Raw genomic sequence first — 22,002 nt, 5'->3', positions numbered from 1 at the left:
ATGGAATGAGCTGACAGAGGAAGTGGTAGAAGCGGATACAATTACAACATTTAATAGATATTTGGACAGGAACATGGATAGGAAAGCTTTAGAGGGATATGGGCTAATCACAGGCAAATAGGGCTAGTTCAGTTTGGGAAACCTGGTCAGCATGCATGAGTTGGGCTGAAGGGCCTGTTTCCACATTATATAACTGTTACTTGCCTCACCTTCAAAGTATTGATTTTTGGATCACCATTTTTAGCTAGTTCACACAGGTCTGTGAACCTCACAATATTGCATGAAGAGCCAGTGCTCATCTGATACCTGACATTTATTTGATGCTGTCCTTCCACAGCCATCATTCTAACAATCATAAACCATTTACCACATTTACACTTGATTGTATCAACTTGCAAATGTTGTGAAGTGATTTATCAGAATCATCATCTGACATCTCTCTAACATCCAGCTTCATAGGTTTGCTTTGCTTCTTAATAGCAATGCATATGTAAGCAAAGTGATTCAGCTTCTTATACATGGAACGCTGCTTTCCCCATGCTTGACATCATCCTGTTTTATTGTGTGATACCCTCCACAATATTTACATCATGCACTTTGGCCCTGATCAGTCTGCTGGCTCTTCTGCAAATATTTCTTCCTTACTTTTCAGCTGGACACTTCTGATACCTCAAACCTATATGATATGTTTTAATTGCTGGTGAGGGAACCAACAAGAGGGAAAAGCATACTTGACCTCATCCTAACCAATTTGCCAGCTGCAGTTGCATCTGTGCATGACAGTATTAGTAAAATTGACCATCGCACAGTCCTTGTGGAGACAAAGTCCTGCCTTTACATTGAGAATAATTTCTGTTGTGTTGTGTGGCACTATCACCATGCTAAATGGGACAGACTTCGCACAGATCTAGCAACTCAAGACTGGGCATCCATGAGGCACTGTGAGCCATCAACAGCAACAGAACTGTACTCCAGCACAACCTGTAACTTCATGGCCTAGCATATCCCCCACTCAACCATTACCATCAAGACAGGGGATCAACCCTGGTTCAACAGAGAGCGCAGGAGGGCATGTCAGGAGCAGCACCGGGCATACCTGAAGATGAGGTGTCAACCTGGTGAAGCCACCAAACAGGACTACTTGCACACCAAACAGCAAAAGCAGCAAGTGATAGACAGAGCTAAGCGATCCCACAACCAACAGATCAGATCTAAGCTCTGCAGTTCTGCCACATCCAGTCGTGAATGGTGGTGGACAATTAAACAACTCACTAGAGGAGGAGGCTCCAAAATTATACCCATCCTCAGTTATGAAAGAGCCCAGCACATCAATGCGAAAGATAAGGCTGAAGCATTCGCAGCAATCTTCAGCCAGAAATGCCAAGTGGATGATACCTCTTGGCTACCCTCCAGTGGTCCTCAGGATTACAGATACCAGTCGTTAGCTAATTCGATTCACTCTACGTGATAGCAAGAAAAAAGTTGGAGACACTGGATACTGCAAAGGCTATGGGCCCTGACAACATTCTGGCAATAGTACTGAAGACTTATGCTCCAGAATTTGCCGCTTCTCTAGCGGAGCTGTTCTAGTACAGTTACAACACTAGTATCTACCTGACAATGTGGGAAATTGCCCAAGTATGTCTTGTACACAAAAAGCAGGACAAATCCAACCCGGCCAATTACCACCCCATCAGTCTACTCTCGACCATCAGTAGAGTGATGGAAGATATCACCAAGCAGCACCTGCTCAGTGATGCCCAGTTTGGGTTCTGCCAGGGCCACTCAGCTGCTGATCTCATTACAGCCTTGCTTCAAGCATGGACAAAAGAGCTTAATCCCAGATGTGAGGTGAGAATGACAGCCTTTGACATCAAGGCTGAATTCGACCAAATCTGGCATCAAGGAGCCCTAGCAAAACTGGAATCAACGGGTATCAGGGAGCAAACTCTCGGTGGTTGGAGTCATACCTGACACATAGGAAGATGATGGTGGTTGTTGGACGTCAATCATCGCAGCTCCAGGGCATCTCTGCAGGAGTTCCTCAGGGTAATGTCCTCGGACCAACCATCTTCAGCTGCTTCAATGATCCTCCCTCCATCATAAGGTCAGAAGTAGGGATGTTCACCAATGATTGCACAATGTTCAGCACCATTCATGACTCCTCAGATACTGCAGCAATCTGTGTTCGAATGCAGCTAGATCTGGACAATATCCAGGCTTGGGCTGTCAAGTGACAAATGACATTCGTGCCACACAAATGCCAGGCTATGACCATCACCAATAAGAGACAATCTAACCACCACCCCTTGATGATGTTACTATCACTGAATCCCCTACTATCAACATCCTGGGGGTTATTATTGACCAGAGACTCAACTGGACTCACCCCTTAAATGCCGTGGCTACAAAAGCAGGTCAGAAGCTAGGAATACTGCAGCGGGTAACTCACCTCCTGACTCCCCACAACCTGTCCACCATCTTAAAGGCACAAGTCAGGAGTGTGATCGAATACTCCCCACTTGCTTGGATGAGTGCAGCCCCAACAACACTCAAGAAGCCTGACTCCCTCCAGGACAAAGCAACCTGCTTAATTGGCACTACATCCACAAACTTTCACTCCCTCCACCACCGACGCTGAGTAGCAGCAGCATCTACAAGATGCGCTGCAGAAATTCACCAATGATCCTTAGACAGCACCCTTTAAATCCACAACCACTTCCATCTAGAAGGATAAGGGCAGCAGACATATGGGAACACCGCCATCTTCAAGTTCCCCTCCAAGCCACTCAACATCCTGACTTGGAAATATATCACTGTTCCTTCACTGTCATTGGGTCAAAATTCTGGAATTCCCTCCCTAATGGCATTGTGGGTCAACCCACAGCAGGTGGACTACAGCGGTTCAAGAAGGCAGTTCACCATCACCTTCTCAAGGGCAACTAGGGATGGGCAAGAAATGCTGGTCAGCCAGCGACAGGATGCTGGCACATCTCACAAAAAAAACTGAATAGAAAGAAATAGCTACTCAAGAAAATGAAAGCAACTTACAGCAGAGGTCACATGGCCAGCTACAAAGTGTTCAACGTGTAAAAGCATTTCTCCAACCAGTTCATAAATATATAAATATGTGAAAAGAGACTGGCAAAGGCCATCAGATCGGAGTCCATCCAACTAACGTACTTTTAAAAAAAACTGGGTCACTGTTGAGTCTCTCAATTCCTAGGTGAGAGAATATGAACTAAGAAAAAAACAAAGCTTTCTGATTCACTAAAGTAAGGTTTCAGGAGACCATACTAGTCTATAAATCTTTATAATACTAGCAAAGTTAAAATTTATCCTCCAAAGTTAGAAATACTTTCCCTCCGAGAACTTTCATGATCCTTTTTTAGAAGAGTGTGGGAAATCCATAGTGTCTGCATGTTTAGGTAGTCTGTTCCAAAGAACAGTAATTCTCTACAATAAACCTAAATATTTACCTAAAATCCTATCTACGTGCATCATCCCTTATCTCTCATAACCTATCCAATAGTCTATTTCAAAATGCTCAGTAATATTCCCATAAAGCTTGTATTTATCTAAATAAACCAAACTCTTTGGCCTTTTGTTTAAATTGCCCTCAGTCCCCACACAGATAAATGGCAGATGTTTGGGATTAAAATATCAGTATTGAGCAAATGCAACTCAACACTTTCCACCCACTTAAACTTTAACAAACATAGATCAAGTCATCAAAAGCTATAAACAGCAGGGGGAGGCCGATTAACATCAAACATTGCGTCCCATTGGCATCATCAGTACTGCAAATTGAAGTTAACAATATGTGAGGGGGAGGCCCAAGCTGTACAAATCTTACCAGCAAATCTGAGGCAGCGGGTGCTGACTCGCCAAGTTGTGCTGGAGACTGACTTCTTTTACCAAACTCATGTTTCACTATGAAATCTTCAGCCCACTCATTCCTTCCTGTTCCACTGTTACATTATTTGTAGAGCTAGGAAAAAATTGTAATGCAAATATGTATGCCGAAGTACCACATTCACTGTTGCAAATGCAGTCATGTGCCAAGTAACAACATATCAATTTATCAGTCTGCCAGCTACATAGATTGGTGGAAGATACACACTGAATGAAGCTCAATCATTTTAAATGCAAAGTGGGCCTTCCCAAACCGTGGGTCACAATCCCCAGCGTGGTTGTGAGGTGTAAGGCAAAGATAACTACTGTGGAACTCCAACTGAGAGTTAACAGCTAACAAGCCCCTTTAAATCCTGTTTACAGAAACAGTATTGTGTCTGCCTTTACTGGTCAATCTAACTGGTGCATAATAACATCTCTGAACAGGTTGATTAGAAAAATAAGTTAAATTAAAAAAAATTGAAACGGCCTCATGGACACCCTCTTGTGGAAGAGTTGCAGTGTCCCCAGCCCCGAACTGAGGCACCCGGGTTCATCACACCTGCTCCAAAGGAGTATAATAACATCTCTGAACAAGTTGATTAGAAACTAAAACTTACAAAGAAAAGAAAACTATTCATAAAGTAATGGTTATATAATGTCCCTATCCCTGGACCAGGAGGCCCAGGTACAAGTCCCAGATTCAAGTCCCAGAGGTATTTAATAACATCTTTGAACAGGTTGATTAGCAACAAAAGGTTATAAGAAAAGAAAACAAACTACAAAGTAGTTGTAAAAGTGAAGAAGGCTGGAGGCCTGGAGCGGTGCAGAGCGTCTGAGAGCCGGAGCGAAGCAGGCTGGAGGCCTGCAGTGGAGCAGTGATCGTTGTTGTACTGGGGTATGGTGCAGGCAGTCAACAGCTTACGAGGCCAATCAGCCCACTTGTGGAAGCCCCTGCATTGAGCTACTGCAATGTAATGTTTATCTGTCATTTGGTTATCTGACTGTAATGTCTATCCTTTTTATCTATGTCTTATTTCTGGCTTATTCAATAAATCACTGTAAGGTAATGCAACTTATTTTTTTTTCTATTCCTCTTTCTGTATCTAAGATTTGTACCTAGGTACCTTGTACCTAAGGTGGCGCCATAAGGGGTGACATTGTAAACTTTTCACTGTACTCCTGTACTTAAGTACACGTGACAACAAATGACATTCTGTTCTAATCTGGTCTATTCTAATGTCCCTACCCCTGGACCAGGAGGCCAGCTTCAAGTCCCAGCCACTCCAGAGCTATTTAATATTGTCTCTGAACAGGTTGATAGATAATATCTTGAAACAGCATCAGGTTGTTGACTGCCTGCCCCTCTTTCACAGCTACATTCCGGCCTAGGTATCTTTAAACATGTAGCATGCGGTGTCCACTCTTCATGCTTTTAGAGAAATGTGGGCCCCACAAGGGGTGGAGTGCTTTATCTCCCCTTCCAAGTCCATTTTGATTTGGAACTCTCCCTCTCTTTCTAACTCTGCCTCACCTTGGGTAAAAATGCAGTGCTCTTAGTGGGCTCTGCACAAAGCTTGAACAATTGGAAAAATTTGTTATTTACTGTTGATGATTACTAGTTGAAAAAAAATGTCATGGTGATTAGCTGGTGTGGGAATCACCCTTCGGTTGGGTGTGAAAGAATGTCCAGATGTATGGTTAAAAATAGAGAAAGAAAATAAGACATCCTCAGCTCTCACAGCTTGTCAATTGCACCATCTCCCTGCTTTCTATGCATCTACCACTCTCACAGCTTTTCACACGCTGAGGTCACAGCAATTTCTAAGCCTCAAAATGGGATCAACAATGGAAAAATGTTTGGGAAGCACTGATCTAAATTGTGATTGCTTCTAACGCATGAAAATTCGAAGACATAACACTTCGTCCCTGACTCTCCTCCACTCTACCTTATTGGTTACCCGCCATAGACTCCTGCAGCTTGTTTGTGCTCAAACTCAATGGATAAACTGCCAATTTGACAGGTTGTTTAGTGAAAGTCTGCAAGATTACTTAAGTTAGATCTGGCTGTTAAAATCATAGGATCTTCAAGTGTCTGATGTTGTCAGGTTTCCTCATGCTACCAAGCTATCTTGCATTTATTCCTTGGAGTCCATACTGATAATTAAGAGCAATTACAATTCCGCACATTCTCTAGAAGCTGAATATTCTTCTCCATGTGTCAAAACCTACAGGCCCAAATTTCAAATGTAGACATCCCAAATCTTACATCACTTAACTATTGTATCTTATATTTTCACTTCCTTAAGCAAAGCTACACAAATGAATATTTACTAATTTTGTGCCATCTGTGACTTTATCGATGGTTCCTTAAATATCTTTCATCAAATCATTAACATAAATGATAAATGATCCCAATATACGCCATATGAAACTATTTGTGAATAGGTCCCTTTCTGATGGTAACCTTCTACCTAGGAATATTTAACCACTTGTTCATCTACGCAATAATCTAAACTTATCTGATAGTTCTAACTTTCCATGCACAACTTAATCAAAGTAATTTTGGAAATTAAAACATCATTGATTATTCTAAAGACTATTCAAGTTAATAATTTATCATAGCTTTTCTACACCTAATAGTCTTTTAATTCCAGAGGCATAATTCTTCTAATGCTCACTTCTTAAAAACTGGGAGCATAAGAATCTCTGCACAATTCATGAATTACTGAATTGTAGTGCTTAATGCAACTCCCAGGAACACATTCTCCATACATGCAAGCCCTGATATTAAAGATATTATTTTTGAATTAAAAAATATGCTTTGTAACCAGATTTCAATTGGATCCATATTGACAAGATTTAAAATTATTACATTGCTGATACAGCAACCAAAGTGCACAGGTTCTTTAGCATACTGCAAGCAAGGCAATGGAACAGGGGTATGGGGTTGGGGGGGCGGTGGTGGAGGCAAAGGACAGAGATGTGAAAAAGAGGCAACAACAAAGGGCACACTGCTTCTGGTTCCATTGTGGAGTTTCAGTACAGTTCAGGCACACAAATAATGTCAATGTTACCAACTTCCTGTTCAAGTGCATTGGCAGGACATATACCATTACGGTAGAGACAAGACAGTGCTTCTCAAGTAATAACCCCAGTGTCTTAAGCAATTTGTGGTAAATGGAATGAAGTAAAGAAGGATAATCATATTTAAGTGCGCTAATTTTAGCAAATTTGAATTCCTCTTTACATTTGACAGAATTCTAAAGGGGTGACACAATGTAAACTAATGACATGTTTTGACCCAACTATATAAAGACGATAGTGATTTGCTATGTACTGGCATGGATTGTATTAGAACTATATACAAGTAAAATTTTATTTTATCCATCATTTAGAACCAGGGAAAGACATCTATATTATAACCAGATAGTAAAATTGTTTTAAGGTCTTTTGTTACCCCACCCGCCACCACCAAACAGTGCACACTGATAACATGATGAAGAAAAAATCAACAAGTTTGGATACAATAAAGATTCTATTCAACCTGAAACTGTTGCAGTCTTATTTAGTTATGGATTCAAAATTAATTCAAAGGATTTGGGCACTGTACACTCCATGTTTCAAAAGATTATAAACTGAACTTGTCTGAACAGCAAAACTGGAATAGCCAAATGGAAAAGTACAAAAATGATAGTGGGTGCCTGCTATTATACATTTTGGAAGCTGTGATGTCCAAAATTTTGTGAAATATAGTCTCAAAAGTAATTTGAAATTTGGAGCCAACAGAAATTATATCAATGATGGTCTCATGCTGTTCTAATATCTGAAAACAAATTGTATGACTCATAAGCTGCTATTTGACAGATGGTTTGTTAAATAGATTAATTATATAGGTCATTTGTTCTTTTGCATTTTTGACATCATCATAAGGCATAATTTCACTGCCAGCTGCATCACATGCTACAATTTATCTTTTAATCCATAAGATCCTCAGAATAGAAGTGTTTAATACAAAACCCATTCCACTGTCACAATATGAATTTACTATGTCGAACTGCAGCAAGAAGGGAGTTATACCATCATATGAGGTGTAGATATTGAAGTGAACATAGAACATTACAGCCCAGTACAGGCCCTTCGGCCCTCGATGTTGTGCCGACCTGTGAAACCAATCTGAAGCCCATCTAACCTACACTGTTCCATTATCATCCATATGTTTATCCAATGACCATTTAAATGCCCTTAAAGTTGGCGAGTCTACTACTGTTGCAGGCAGGGCATTCCACGCCCTTACTACTCTCTGAGTAAAGAACCTACCTCTGACATCTGTCCTATATCTATCACCCTTCAATTTAAAGATATGTCCCCTCATGCTAGCCATCACCATCCGAGGAAAAAGCCTCAAGTCCCTCAGCCTTTCCTCATAAGACCTTCCTTCCATACCAGGCAACATCCTGGTAAATCTCCTCTGCACCCTTTCCAATGCTTCCACATCCTTCCTATAATGCGGCGACCAGAACTGTACACAATACTCCAAGTGTGGCCGCAGAGTTTTGTACAGCTGCAACATGATCTCATGGCTCCGAAATTCAATCCCTCTACCAATAAAACCTAACACACCGTACGCCTTCTGAACAACGCTATCAACCTGGGTGGCAACTTTCAGTGATCTATGCACATGGACACCGAGATCTCTCTGCTCATCCACACTACCAAGAATCTTACCATTAGCCCAGTACTCTGTATTCCTGTTACTCCTTCCAAAGTGAATCACCTCACACTTTTCCGCATTAAACTCCATTTGCCACCTCTCAGCCCAGCTCTGCAGCTTATCTATGTCCCTCTGTAACCTGCAACATCCTTCCGCACTATCCACAACTCCACCGACTTTAGTGTCATCCGCAAATTTACTAACCCATCCTTCTACGCCCTCATCCAGGTCATTTATAAAAATGATAAACAGCAGTAGCCCCAAAACAGATCCTTGAGGTACACCAATAGTAACTGAACTCCAGGATGAACATTTCCCATCAACCACCACCCTCGGTCCTCTTACAGCTAGCCAATTTCTGATCCAAACTGCTGAATCACCCTCAATCCCATGCCTCCGTATTTTCTGCAATAGCCTACCATGGGGAACCTTATCAAACGCTTTACTGAAATCCATATACACCACATCAACCGCTTTACCCTCATCCACCTGTTTGGTCACCTTCTCAAAGAACTCAATACGGTTTGTGAGGCACGACCTACCCTTCACAAAACCGTGTTGACTATCCCTAATCAAATTATTCCTTTCTAGATGATTATAAATCCTATCTCTTATAATCCTTTCCAACACTTTACCCACAACTGAAGTAAGGCTCACTGGTCTATAATTACCAGGGTTGTCTCTACTCCCCTTCTTGAACAAGGGGACAACATTTGCTAGTCTCCAGTCTTCTGGCACTATTCCTGAAAACAATGACGACAAAGATCAAAGCCAAAGGCTCTGCAATCTCGTCTCTAGCTTCCCAGAGAATCCTAGGATAAATCCCATCCGGCCCAGGGGACTTATCTATTTTCACACTCAGATACCATAATATGAAATGCTTAAGAAAGAACATACATCGGCTCTTATAGTTATTGTCCTTAGTGTCAGTTTTAAGAATTGTTGAGTTCTGATCTCAGGAAATGCATTTTTAAAAATGTTTTTATTGTGACATGCTCACAATGCTATGAACTTTATTACAAAGCTACTTAGCTTTTAAAAGACATGCTGGGAAAAGCATAAATTGAGATGTCCGCATTCATTTCAACATCATTCTTTTTGTCCATTATATGAAGAAACAGGACTGGAATTAATTTTCCTCAAAAAGATTAGGAAGGCTTCTAAATTTTTTTGCAGTTAGATTAATTCCTGGTTCGGTTGGGAAGTATCCAGATGCAATTAGTTGAACGACAAACATGTGGAATGCTGCAAAAGGTATTGCACCTAAATGTTAGAACTTCCAATCCCACTTCACCTATTGCAAATAAATAAATTGATTAGTGTAATATGAAAAGAAAAAATAAACAGCGGATTGTTTTCTTAAAAGAGAAGGAAAGCATGTGCATCTCAATCTGGGTAAACACAAAAGAATGTCAAGCAAGTACACAATTACAGCGCTATCAAACTCCCCTGCTTACATCATTAGTGCAACATCATTGATACATGTAAACAGAGCAGAAAGATGGATGCATTGGAAGCAATTTGAAATCATATATGAGATTTTTAAAATCATATTTATATGCAAATTAATTACATTACAGGTGTGAATTTCATTAAAATCTACATTATAAAGTATTGGATTCAAACATCCTGACTTTGCTGTGCTTCATTTTAAAATGTTATTAAATTCATGTCATAAAAACATTTGACTGAGAAGTTGTGTTCAAAATTATTGGTTACAGTTTACCATCTATAAATTATTACAGCCAACATAACAGGAGTCACATCTCACATTGCTTTATCATCTTTGACAGTTATAAAACAAAGTCCATCAACTAAACTCATTAATGGAAGCAAATGTATTTAAGAGTTGATGGTAAGTATTCTACAATGCTAGATGATATTTCCTTACAGCATCCCTTTCTGCAACCAACATCTCATTAGTTTGAGGATTAGTTCCATTAATGCTGTGGGAGTGGGCAAGTGCTGCTGCCATTGGACATGGTCAGAGGATGTTATAATCCAGAAAAGGCAGGATGTGGTTGAAATGTATTCAAATAATAGCATCTTCCAAACCACCCATGACCTCTATGACTTCAAAAGGACAAGGGCAGCAGGTACATGGGAACACCATCACCTCCAAGCCAGACTGTTCTGACCTAGAACTGCATAGTTGATCCTTCACTGTCACTAGGTCAAAAGCCTGGAATTTCCTACCAACTTTAGATAGACTGTTCAAGATGGCACTACATCATCACCTTCTGAAGGGCCATCAGGAGTAGCCAAGAATTGTTGACCTTGCTAGTGATGCTCATATCCTATGAATGAATTAAAAAAAGCAAAGTATGGGTGATGATGTAAGCAGGTTATTAACCTTAAACTGTGTTTAAACTGGAGGATCCAACACAAAACAACAGCTTCAAACAAGAATCCAGGTCGGAAGAATTTATTGCCTGACTCCCAGAGCAGTGGGTATGTTCAATATACTCAGTAAAAGCATATTATTGACAGAATCTTATAGACATGGAAGCAAGATGGCTATAGTGAGATTTATGGAAGAATTGGACAACAATATTGGCAACACTGATCTTGATATCTTTTGTTTTTGACAACCATTGCAGCAAGTTTCACGCTAAGCAATAAGTTACCAACTTAAAGAAGATGAATGCTAGCTAAAAAGTTTACTAAAGGCAAAACTTGCCTCATTAATATTCAGCCTTTTATTATACCATCTCACCTAAAAATCTAGATAATGTGAAATCTCAACATGAAAACCAGAGCAGCTACCTGGTGAATCCAGCTTGCCACTGGTTTCAAATGACCTCCTGTTGGATACGAGGCATTAGCATTTCAGGGCATGTTCCATTAGCACTGGCCAGACACATCCATGTCATTGACTTTCTTCCTACAGAGCTGAATATTCCTTTACATTGTTGAGGCTGCATTAATCCAAGTGGCAACCTCAAACCAGACTGGCATAATGTGGTGTCATCACTGTCACTGTTGTTCCTCAGGAAGTGAAAGTCCCATGTCTACACCACCCTATCTAGCAGTATCTCCAAATCTCTGCCCGCAAAGCAGGCCGCCGATTTCCCTTGTATGCGATATCTGGGACAAATGTCAGAAACCAAGCAAGGCAGCTCCGAACTTACAGTGCTTGTCTGGGTGCACAACAGACTGTTAAAGATGGTGCTGGTGCAAGGGATACTTTGAATTCTGAGACATCTACTGACTGGCGAGTTATTTTGGGAATTGTTTGGGGTAAGATTGAGCCAGAATCAGACATGATGGCTGCTATAGAGGCAGGTTAAGTAGTTAGTGAGGTGTGTTTAGTAAGATAACCAGAAATTTCTCTCGGCCTCATTGCAGAAACCACTCCAAAAACACTAGATGCAACTCAAACATTGCCAAAATAATGTAAGATTCTGCCTTCGTTTATTCAATTAACTGCTACAAAGGTATATTTTAGTTTGAAAAACAAATCATAAATAATTTGTGAAATGTAACCTGTCAGAAACTCAAGTGTGACTTGTAAATTCACTTTTACAACCTGTGGGGTTGCTTGATCACCCTGGTGAGCGTTCACTTGTTTGGGAGGAGTACATAGGTTCAGAAATTTCACAAAACACCGTGCTTCAATGGAATGCTGCCTAGAAAGGCAAATACTCTTGAAAATATTTAAAAAAGACTTTTTTTCATTAAAACAAAAAGTCATTGTAAATATTAATATATTCAATTCCGTCCAGGAGTTTCACTTGTGCACCGATAAATAAAAAGCACAGATGGAAACTGGCTCTTGGATTAGGAGTTGTGCATTTATCGTATGTTAAAACTACAAATAAATGCTTGTTCAACTGGGTAAATCTCTCTTTCTAACATTCACAATTTAGCTTTTTGGATTATTTGATAGATGAATTCAAAATTATTTCAGATTGGACAAGATTGATGGAAACACAATGTTTAAGTGGTTGTTGGTTCCGAAACAAGGGTGCATTGAAAAATGATCAATCATCCCGGTGGGAATATTTTCTTTTTGTCTTGCATCCTAATCCCAAACCCATATACTATATTAATTATCTACATTTATTAGAGACTTTACCAAATAAAATAATAAGTACATTTGTGGTTTGTTGCAACAATGACCCTTTTGAACTATCCATAATTGTAAAACCACTTTGTAATCAAGAGCATTGTGCTTGCCAACATACCATTCATAATACTATACCGACATATCAAATAAAACACTACAGTCGTCTTCCTTCAATGTCTCATTCAAGTAACTTCTTTATGTGTGAGCAAAGACATTGTGTGCTTTACATGGCTATTTGATGATAGGGTACTTCACCATTTATGGAGGTTCACCCAACCGAGAATTGATATCATATAGTAATTAAGGGCAGGCACTATGACTGTTTTTTCCAACACTGCATTGGGAAACTAAGGTTAATTATATTATTATTTAGTAGATTCATTATAAAAAAAAACTTTAGGATAATGTATTGACTTGCAGCAAACATGTCAGCATCTCATTATTCAACAAATTTAATCATTCAACTATTTTTACATGCACTTTTTGCAGATTAGCAGTTCACAGGTTGCATGGACACTACAACTTGACACTACAACTATAAATATGAATTAGTGATTTTTTCCTGGATTAAAAGGTACTCATCATAACATCCTGTTATATTCCATTTGAATTATAATTTTCTTTAGTATACATTATTGCAAAATCAATTCTTCCTCACTTTCCAGTGACTAGTAACAGACAGGTAGACGAATCACATTTCGGCTTCCATTACAAGTTTCATGGAAGAGGTCTTAACTCTAAACTCAGAGGCTATACATAGCTTGAGGGGTTCCAACTGCCATAAATGTTGAAGGATTTGCAGGATATTGTTCAATTCCTTTGGCCGCTTTACACGTGCAACTTTTTTATTCATTCACAAGACAAAGGCATCACTAGCTAAATTAGCATTTATAGCATTTAAGCAGACCAAAACTATTCACAGTGTTCTAGGTGTGGTCTGAACAGTGCCTTGTATAGCTTTTGCATGACTTCCCTAATTTTGTTTTACTCATTCACAGGATGTGGGCATCTCTGGCTAGGCCTGCATTAATTCCCATCTCTGATCGTTCAGAGGGCAGTTAAGAGTTAAACACATTGAGAGTCTGGAGTCACATGCAGGGCAGACCATGTAAGTAAGGATGGCTGTTTACTTCCCTAAAGGACATTAGTGAACCAGATGGGATTTTCTGGCAATTGACAATGAAATCATGGTCATCATTAGACTCTTAATTCCAGACTTTTTTTTAATTCGAACCCAGGTCCCTAAAATATTAGCTTCCTCTCTGGATTAACAGTGATAACACAAGTAGACCATTACGTCCCCTCCCCTGCCATGGTCATCAAATCTGGAGTGGGACTTGAACACAAAGCTGCCCACAACGCCGCACAACAAGGTGCAGAGCTGGATGAGCACAGCAGGCCAAGCAGCATCATAGAAGCAGAAAGGCTGACGTTTCGGGCCTAGACCCTTCATCAGAAATGGGGGAGGGGAAGGGGGTTCTGAAATAAATAGGGAGAGAGGGGGAGGTGGATAGAAGATGGATAGAGGAGAAGATAGATGGACAGGAAACAGACAGGTCGTAGAGGCGGGGATGGAGCCAGTAAAGGTGAGTGTAGGTGGGGAGTTAGGGAAGGGATAGGTCAGTCCAGGGAGGACGGACAGGCCAAACCTGCTCCTATGATGCTGCTTGGCCTGCTGTGCTCATCCAGCTCTGCACCTTGTTGTCTCGGATTCTCCAGCATCTGCAGTTCCTACTATCTCTGATTCAACAAGGTCGCACAACTTCCTCCAAAGATTTATGCCAATGTAAAAAAAATCAATGCACTATCATTTACTGTGTTTACTGAAATTAATGCTATGGAAAAAACATTGTAAATGTTTGCAAACGTCATAAACTGCATTCTAAATATTTTGACTAGAAATTCGCTTCAGCAATATTTTGATCAGGAATGTAAATGTTTAACCAGAAAATGTTGATCAGCAACTTCTTTTATTGCTGGAAAACAAAAGTGACAAAACTTGTGCAAATTGACAAACATAGCCTGGTGATGTTTCTATCATTCGTATCGTTCGATGCCATTAGGTTTAGCTTTGTTTGCAAGTACAGAAACGTAACATTTGCGTGAATACACAAAGGTATATTGTGTAAATACATAAATTTGTTGCTTTTCGTTGCATCCTCAAACAGAGGGGCATGAAAGGTTTACTCCGGACTGTGCCAGTATGTTCACAACACAGTGCACAGCCGGAGCTCTGTTATTTTAGGTTGAATTTCACTGCTGCTGAAATCAACACAGTAACTTCAGGTGGAAGGCTGAACTCTTGTGCGGCAGTGAACCATGAGCAGAAATAGTCCAAATCAGTCTCTCCCTCTCGCTCGGTTCCCAGGTTGTGATTAAAAGGGTCAGGTTGCTAGGCAACGTACTAAGGCACAGAAGGATCCCACGGTGACCCTTCGGGACGTCAGTAATATCCTCGGCGGTTCTCCATCAGAAACGGCGATTTTTAATCCTTCCAAAATAGAGATAGAAGAAAACTGAAATTTGTCCACGCACTGCCCTCACAAGTGGCCAGCCAAAGTTGACGGTGAGAGTAGCGGAACTAACAATGACCAGGAGCCGGTCACCAATCCCTACCCCCCACCCCCAGCACAAAACCCCAGACCTACCTTCGTGTAGTGCGCCCTCGCCGCCCGGCCTCACGCTCAGTGAGGACGCGCTGAGCTGCCGGCCTGTCTCCGCGCGACCCTGCCGACTCACGCGCAGCTCCCTCTGTCCCCGCGCAGCGCAAGCGCGCGCCGCCCCCACCAACCGCCACGCCGCGCGCATTCCCCTGGGCACAAGCCGGCGACATCGCGGCGCTGGTGGGTGGCCGGCTCCGGCTCCCGTCGGATGGGAGAGCGTAACATCCCGAAGAGAAAACGTACACAAACAGATCAGGGAGAGAAGGAACAACCAACATTGCGTTTTAAGGCTGTTGCAACCTCCGACTTCACTCTGGGTCTTTGTGGGAATTTTAAAATTAACTTTGATTGCACTTGAGTAGAATGGTGGAATCAGTGAGAGGTTGCTGTTACACTCAAATGCCGACTATCGCTGAGGACGTGTACCGGGAATACTGACGTGATTTAGGCAGAATAACATTCAGGCAAAGAAAACTGCTTTTCGAAATGGTATAAGCAAATGGGTTCTCGGTGTTTTGGGATATATAAGGTGCACACACTGGTTTCGGGTATCTCCACTTCTTGCTGTAGAGAGGTATCAGCAGTGTGTCTGAAAGATTAGGCAATTCAGTGTACAATTAAATGTTGAACAAGTGCCCCAGAATATCACTTACAGCCCCTCTACCACCACTGAAGGACGCTTGAATGTAGATTAAGTATCAAGATTTAAATGCATGACCTCCACCTGCTTCCAATAATTTTGGGCTGCGCCTCTGTCCTATCAATTCTTCATGCTTGTACAGCTCTACTTCAAAGGCACAGGCAAAACTTGTGTTGATAGCCTTACAGATGAGGATTGCTTGAATTCCCGAGGTCCCAAGGGAAACTACAATGTTTGTAGAGTACTCGCTTTGGATCTGACACATATCTCAAAGAATCCAGCTACGCTAAACTCAAGTGAAGGTCATAGTAGCAGACTGCAAGACATCAGCAATGTGCTCTGACAGCAGTACAGAAGTGTGAGGATAATAACCAATGTATTATTGCAAAACAGCACATAACATACGGATGCCAATGGATTTAACTCAAAGCAAGAAATGTTGACTTGAAGCCAAGGAGAGTGGTGAGGTTAATTCTCCAACCAAAATCTTAATTTAGCATGCCATCAAGATCACATGAATGGTGAGGAAGAATATTTCAGTACTTCATCTCAATGGCTTCCAGGATAAATGTGATGTGCTACATGCTCTGTTTTCCACTTCTGGCTAATTTGACTGCCATTATCATTTTTGCCTTTAGCATCAACATCGGTCACTCTCACTACCCCATCTCCTCACCAATATCCAAAGGATCCCCAAAGGAGGGTCCCAAGAAACAAGTAAATCAGGTCACCCAAGAGCAACATCAGCTTCAGCAGTACTCAATGCAATTACTTTCTGAACCCACCTGAGCTGTTATACAACAGGTAAGGTAGCATTATTTCCCAACAGCATCTTCTTTGGTTACGTTCATTCAATATAGCATGTAGCCTGAGGAAATTCTGCTATGTGTTGTCACATTGGTAAGGCATATTGGTAGTAATAGCTGACCACAAATCTCTTCCAATCTTGCCTTCACGTGATGGAAAGATTAGCAGATTGGTGAGTAATGTGCATCATGAATGCTCCTTCCATGGCTAATTAGTGCCCGAATGGGACTTGAACCTGAAGCATCTGACTCAGACAGATGTACTACTCACTGAACCACAAGACCACCTCTACAAAACTACACTACAAATTAAATTTACAGTAAAGTAATAGTACCATGAGTTTCTTATTTATTTAACACTTATAACGTATACATGTGAAATACTTGCTGTAGATCATATTGTAATGAGGTATGCATGAATACACTAGGTGCCTGCAGAATGTCTGTGAATTGCAAGTTTGTATGGATTATTTAGCTCCCTTTTAGTTTTTTTGAGTGCTCCAATTTAAAAATAACTGCAGCAAAGCTTTAGTCATAAACAAGATAATGTTTATTTTATAGCATCGATTCCTATGGGGTTAGGGCATTCCAAAGCAAAAAAAAAATGTACCTGTACTCTATATGCAAAAAAAATGACTTTAAAATGGCCAACTTCCAACTGGTAACTCAAATAACTGTTAATGTAGGGTTTTGGAGTAGATTTGTAGCTTGGATTGTGGGTGTTGCGGTTGGTTGGCTCACCGAGCTGGTTTGTTGTTCTGCAGACGTTTCGTTACCATGCTGGGTAACATCATCAGTGTAGCCTCCAATGAAGCGTTGGTGTGTTTTCCCGCCTGGTTTTTAAACTCTGGAGTCCGTTGAGCTGGATTGCCTCACTTCCGGTTTTCCTTCGTAGTGGAGTGTATATGGGGTTGAGTTCTATGTGTTTATTAATGGCATTCTTCATGGAGTGCCAGGCTTCGAGGAATTCCCGTGCCTGTCTCTGCTTAGCTTGTCCCAGGATTTTGGTGTTGTCCCAGTCGAATTGGTGGTTCTCCTTATTCATGTGGATTGAGATGAGTGAGTATTGGTCGTGTCTTTTTGTAGCCAGTTGGTGTTCATGTACGCTTGTTGTTAATTTCCTTCCTGTTTGTCCGATGTGGTGTTTCTCACAGTCTCTGCAGGGGATCTTAGATGATATTGGTCCTGTCCATGACGGGGAGTGGGTCTTTAGTTCGGGTGAGCAGTTGTTGTAGAGTTGACGTGGGCTTGTGTGCCACTCTGATGCCCAGCGGTCATAGGAGTCTTGTGGTTAGTTCCGATGTGTTCCTGATGTAGGGTAGTGTGATGAGTGTGACGGGGCGTGTAATATCTTCCTGATGTTGTTCGTGTAGGCATCTTCTGACCTTGATATCCAAAAAACTGGGTCAAAGAAACCAGCTCGGTGAGCCAACCACCATCAACAACCTCAACACCCACAACCCGAGCTACAAATCTACTCCAAAACCTTAGAGTTATGTGATTCTATGAAATTAAAATGCAACAAATCAAGAGGGTAGCTTTGGTTTCATTCAAAAAAGAAATTCAGTCTTCTGTGTGGGTAAAATCATTTTAGCTAAATGTATCATTGTTGCTGTTTGTGAAATTGTCAAGGAATGCTAACTAAAAAGGAGGCATGTCTTGACTTCTTACCACTGCTACTACACTAGAATGGCGTACTCCATCCAGAGTATGCTCTGCATTTCTGAAGAATTTGGGGTCAGAGTACTTGGCAGAAATGTGGAGCACTATCAGGGCGGAGAAAAGTAGGAGTGGCAATCTGATGATGATCGCAGCTTTGCCGAAGATGTAAGCCTGTTAATGTGAATGAAAGCTGGATTTAGAGCATAGAACATAGAACAGTACAGCACAGTACAGGCCCTTCGGCCCACGATGTTGTACCGACCTGGTATCCTACTAAGATCAATCTACCCTGCGTACCCTACATTTTACTATCCTTAAATGTATATTAATGTTTTGAATATATTTATGGTATGATATCCACCTTTATGTGTATTTTTAATAGCAAGTTAACTGTTAACAAAGCAGAAATTCAGTATGTCATATTGGGACGTTCTATCCAAAATTCTTTATGCAGGCTGGCTCTGACTTGTATTAAAACATTAAATGTGGTAAAAACAATTGATTTAGTGATAGTAATATGTGAAATTGGTCCACACCAACAATGAGAAACAAGTTTTCAGTAAACAAGAGCTCATTTTTCTATGTACTTGATCTTCTTTCCAATAAATTTCACAGAATAATAGGTGAAACCTTTTGGAAATGTATTTCATCGTCATCTTTACTTTGTTTCAAACTAAAATTGGACAAAGGTTTTGAACCGAATGGAGAATAAAACTGGTGTAGTGAAGAATAAACTCCAAGCTTGTTTCACAGTATTAAAGACAATTTCACCCTCTGAGTGTACAATTAGTTACAGATGTGATGTTTATTACCAAGTCAGATTGATTTTCCTTCTTCTGTGATGCATGCTCCTTTTTCCAGCACTTCACCATCTTCCATGTTTCCCCATATACTGTACCTCAAGCAACACCCTCAGTTTGTCACTGAGGTTTCCTTGCTCCCTTCTTTCTCAATCACTGCATTAGGCGAATGCTAATTGCTGATTTCAAGCTTCAATTGGCTCCTCTTTGTCTTTATCCCCTCAGATCACTGCCATTCTGTTTCACAAAACTTTTTACACCATATAAACTCTGTTATCTATATTTACTGATATCCTACAGCCTTAACATCCCCTATGGGCTGTGCACTCCCATGATCTTTGTCACAGACAAGTTTATCCCCATTCACTTCTTTGTATCCTTCACTAATTATACTCTTCAACATTCATACAATGACACTTTCTTCTGTGCTTGCTGCGGAAGGAGCTTTCTCATAGTTTACTAATCTATATTGTTATGTCCAGGTGAGGAGGAGGAATTGGCTCCCTATCTTTAACTCCACGCGGCTGGTTGTGATTAATATTTTTATTTAGCAATCAGCTTTCAGACTTCAATTAAAATGTCGATGGCTAGAAAAGCAATGCCCTCCCTTTGACCTGTATCTCTCTCTTCTTTCTCTGAATCTTCCTTCATTGTTAATTTTGAATAATTTATTATAGTGTTTGGGACAATTCATGATAATATAGTATTTTGAATTGCACTTGAAATGTTCATTGACTGCACCCTGAGCATTTTTAGAATTCATTCTCTTATAAGTCTCTTCACTTCTCAAAATTATCAACAGTATTTCTGTACTCATTTCTATTAGTTATAGTTGTCCTTTAATATTGTCACCTGTAAACTGTATTGAGATGGTCTCACCAATTTCTTGACATGTGTCCTCCATATTATGACTGATCACCGATTGCCCCATTGTAGTATGAATGAAACTGGAAAGGAATACTTCCTTAGGATTTTTTTTAGAGGTTGTGATTTTTAATCTATGTTTATCCACAAATTTAACTCCCAAAAGTCAAAATTAGATATCTGTCATGTTTCCGGCAGTTTTTAGGCATACTTATGCTGCATGTAGATGATTTTTATGGGGTGGGAACAGTGAATTTGAAACCATTGTCATAACTCGGCTTAGAGCAGAATTAAAATTTGGAAGCCAGGCTTTTGAGTCATTCTGGAACATTGCATTGGAAATCAGGCAGAGTGGATCAAGTGTCACGTTACATCAGCAATCCGATTTGGAAATGTAAACCTGTTGCTATTAGTCAAAGTAGAACCTCACAAAATATTGCAGAGGCTTTGAAAACTGAATTGAAGAAACTGTAAAATCTAATTGGACAACTGAATTGGCTGAGTACTCAAAGGGGGCCAGATGCTAGTATTGAAGTATTAGAGTTGAGTACAACAATGAAAGATTCCAAGGTGGATATTATTTAGGCAGTGAAAATACTGAGAAAGTTAAAAATGGAGCATTGTGCTTTGATATTTGCATAATTCAGAGATCCCAGGAATGTGAAACTTGTTGTTTTTAATGGTGCTTATCTCTGTGATGGGTTGTTGAGTGCAGGAAGGCTTGTATTTTTTCTTGTGGGAAAGAGAGGCAAGTGTTGCCCTTTGTTTTAGGAAGCTAAACATATTAGAACTGTGGTAAAAAGTGCTTTAATGGCAGAAACCCTCATGCTTGGTGAGGCAGTAGGTATGATGTTTTTCTTTGCAAAAATATTGGAAGAAATTCTTAAAAGTAAGTTACTAGCAGTATCCATTGAGTGTCAAATTGATAATGTTATCATTTTAGAGATAGTAGGAACTGCAGATGCTGGAGAATCTGAGACAACAAGGTGCAGGGCTGGATGAACACAGCAGGCCAAGCAGCATCATAGGAGCAGAGAGGCTGACGTTTCGGGCCTAGACCCTTCATCAGAAAAGGGGGAGGGGAAGGGGGTTTTGAAATAAATAGGGAGAGAGTGGGAGGCGGATAGAAGAGGGATAGAGGAGAGGATAGGTGGAGAGGAAACAAACAGGTCGAAGAGGCGGGGATGGGGCCAGGAAAGGTGAGTGTAGGTAGGGAGTTAGGAAGGGGATAGGTCAGTCCAGGGAGGACGGACAGGTCAAGGGGGCGGGATGAGGTTGGTCGGTAGGAGATGGAGGTGCGGCTTGAGGTGGGAGGAGGGGATAGGTGGGAGGAAGAACAGGTTAGGGAGGCAGGGACGAGCTGGACTGGTTTTGGGATGCGGTAGGGGGAGGGGAGATTTTGAAACTTGTGAAATCCACATTGATACCATTGGGCTGCAGGGTTCCCAAGCGGAATATGAGTTGCTGTTCCTGCAACCTTCGGGTGGCATCGTTGTGGCACTGCAGGAGGCCCAGGATGGACATGTCGTCTGAGGAATGGGAGGGGGAGTTGAAATGGTTCGCGACCGGGAGGTGCAGTTGTTTGTTGCGAACCGAGCGTAAGTGTTCTGCAAAGCGGTCCCCGAGTCTCCGCTTGGTTTCCCCGATGTAGAGGAAGCCACACCGGGTACAGCGGATGCAGTATACCACATTGGCAGATGTGCAGGTGAACATCTGCTTGATGTGGAAAGTCTTCTTGGGGCCTGGGATGGGGGTGAGGGAGGAGGTATGGGGGCAGGTGTAGCACTTCCTGCGGTTGCAGGGAAAAGTGCCGGGTGTGGTGGAGCTGGAGGGGAGTGTGGAGCGGACAAGGGAGTCACGGAGAGAGTTGTCCCTCCGGAAAGCAGATAA

The 22,002-nt window shown here is 41.2% G+C and overlaps 1 protein-coding gene and 1 long non-coding RNA gene across 4 annotated transcripts in view; one reads left to right on the top strand and one right to left on the bottom strand.

Moving 5' to 3' along the window:
* Nucleotides 1–16,004, bottom strand: part of ache (acetylcholinesterase) — a 36,697-nt gene extending 20,693 nt beyond the window's left edge. Inside the window, exons 1-2 of one of the 3 annotated variants that reach the window (XM_048604762.1) lie at nucleotides 15,326–16,004; nucleotides 15,083–15,168 (exon numbers count right to left, since the gene is read on the bottom strand). In XM_048604762.1, coding sequence (XP_048460719.1) covers nucleotides 15,083–15,168; nucleotides 15,326–15,485 — 246 coding nt within the window. In that variant the 5' untranslated portion in view covers nucleotides 15,486–16,004. The remainder of the gene's footprint in view (nucleotides 1–15,082; nucleotides 15,169–15,325) is intronic. The other 2 variants (XM_048604763.1, XM_020522386.2) reach the window with 2 other exon arrangements.
* A 191-nt stretch (nucleotides 16,005–16,195) lies between these two features.
* Nucleotides 16,196–22,002, top strand: part of LOC125484747 — a 17,783-nt gene continuing 11,976 nt past the window's right edge. The window contains exons 1-2 of the long non-coding RNA XR_007263560.1: nucleotides 16,196–16,501; nucleotides 16,619–16,784. This is a non-coding gene — a long non-coding RNA (uncharacterized LOC125484747). The remainder of the gene's footprint in view (nucleotides 16,502–16,618; nucleotides 16,785–22,002) is intronic.

The sequence above is a fragment of the Rhincodon typus genome, chromosome 13 (genome assembly GCF_021869965.1).
Source record: "Rhincodon typus isolate 14 chromosome 13, sRhiTyp1.1, whole genome shotgun sequence".
Taxonomy (NCBI): Eukaryota; Metazoa; Chordata; class Chondrichthyes; order Orectolobiformes; family Rhincodontidae; genus Rhincodon; species Rhincodon typus.
The sequence above is the reverse complement of the archived record's forward strand: the minus strand, read 5'-3'. Positions and strand labels throughout refer to the sequence as shown.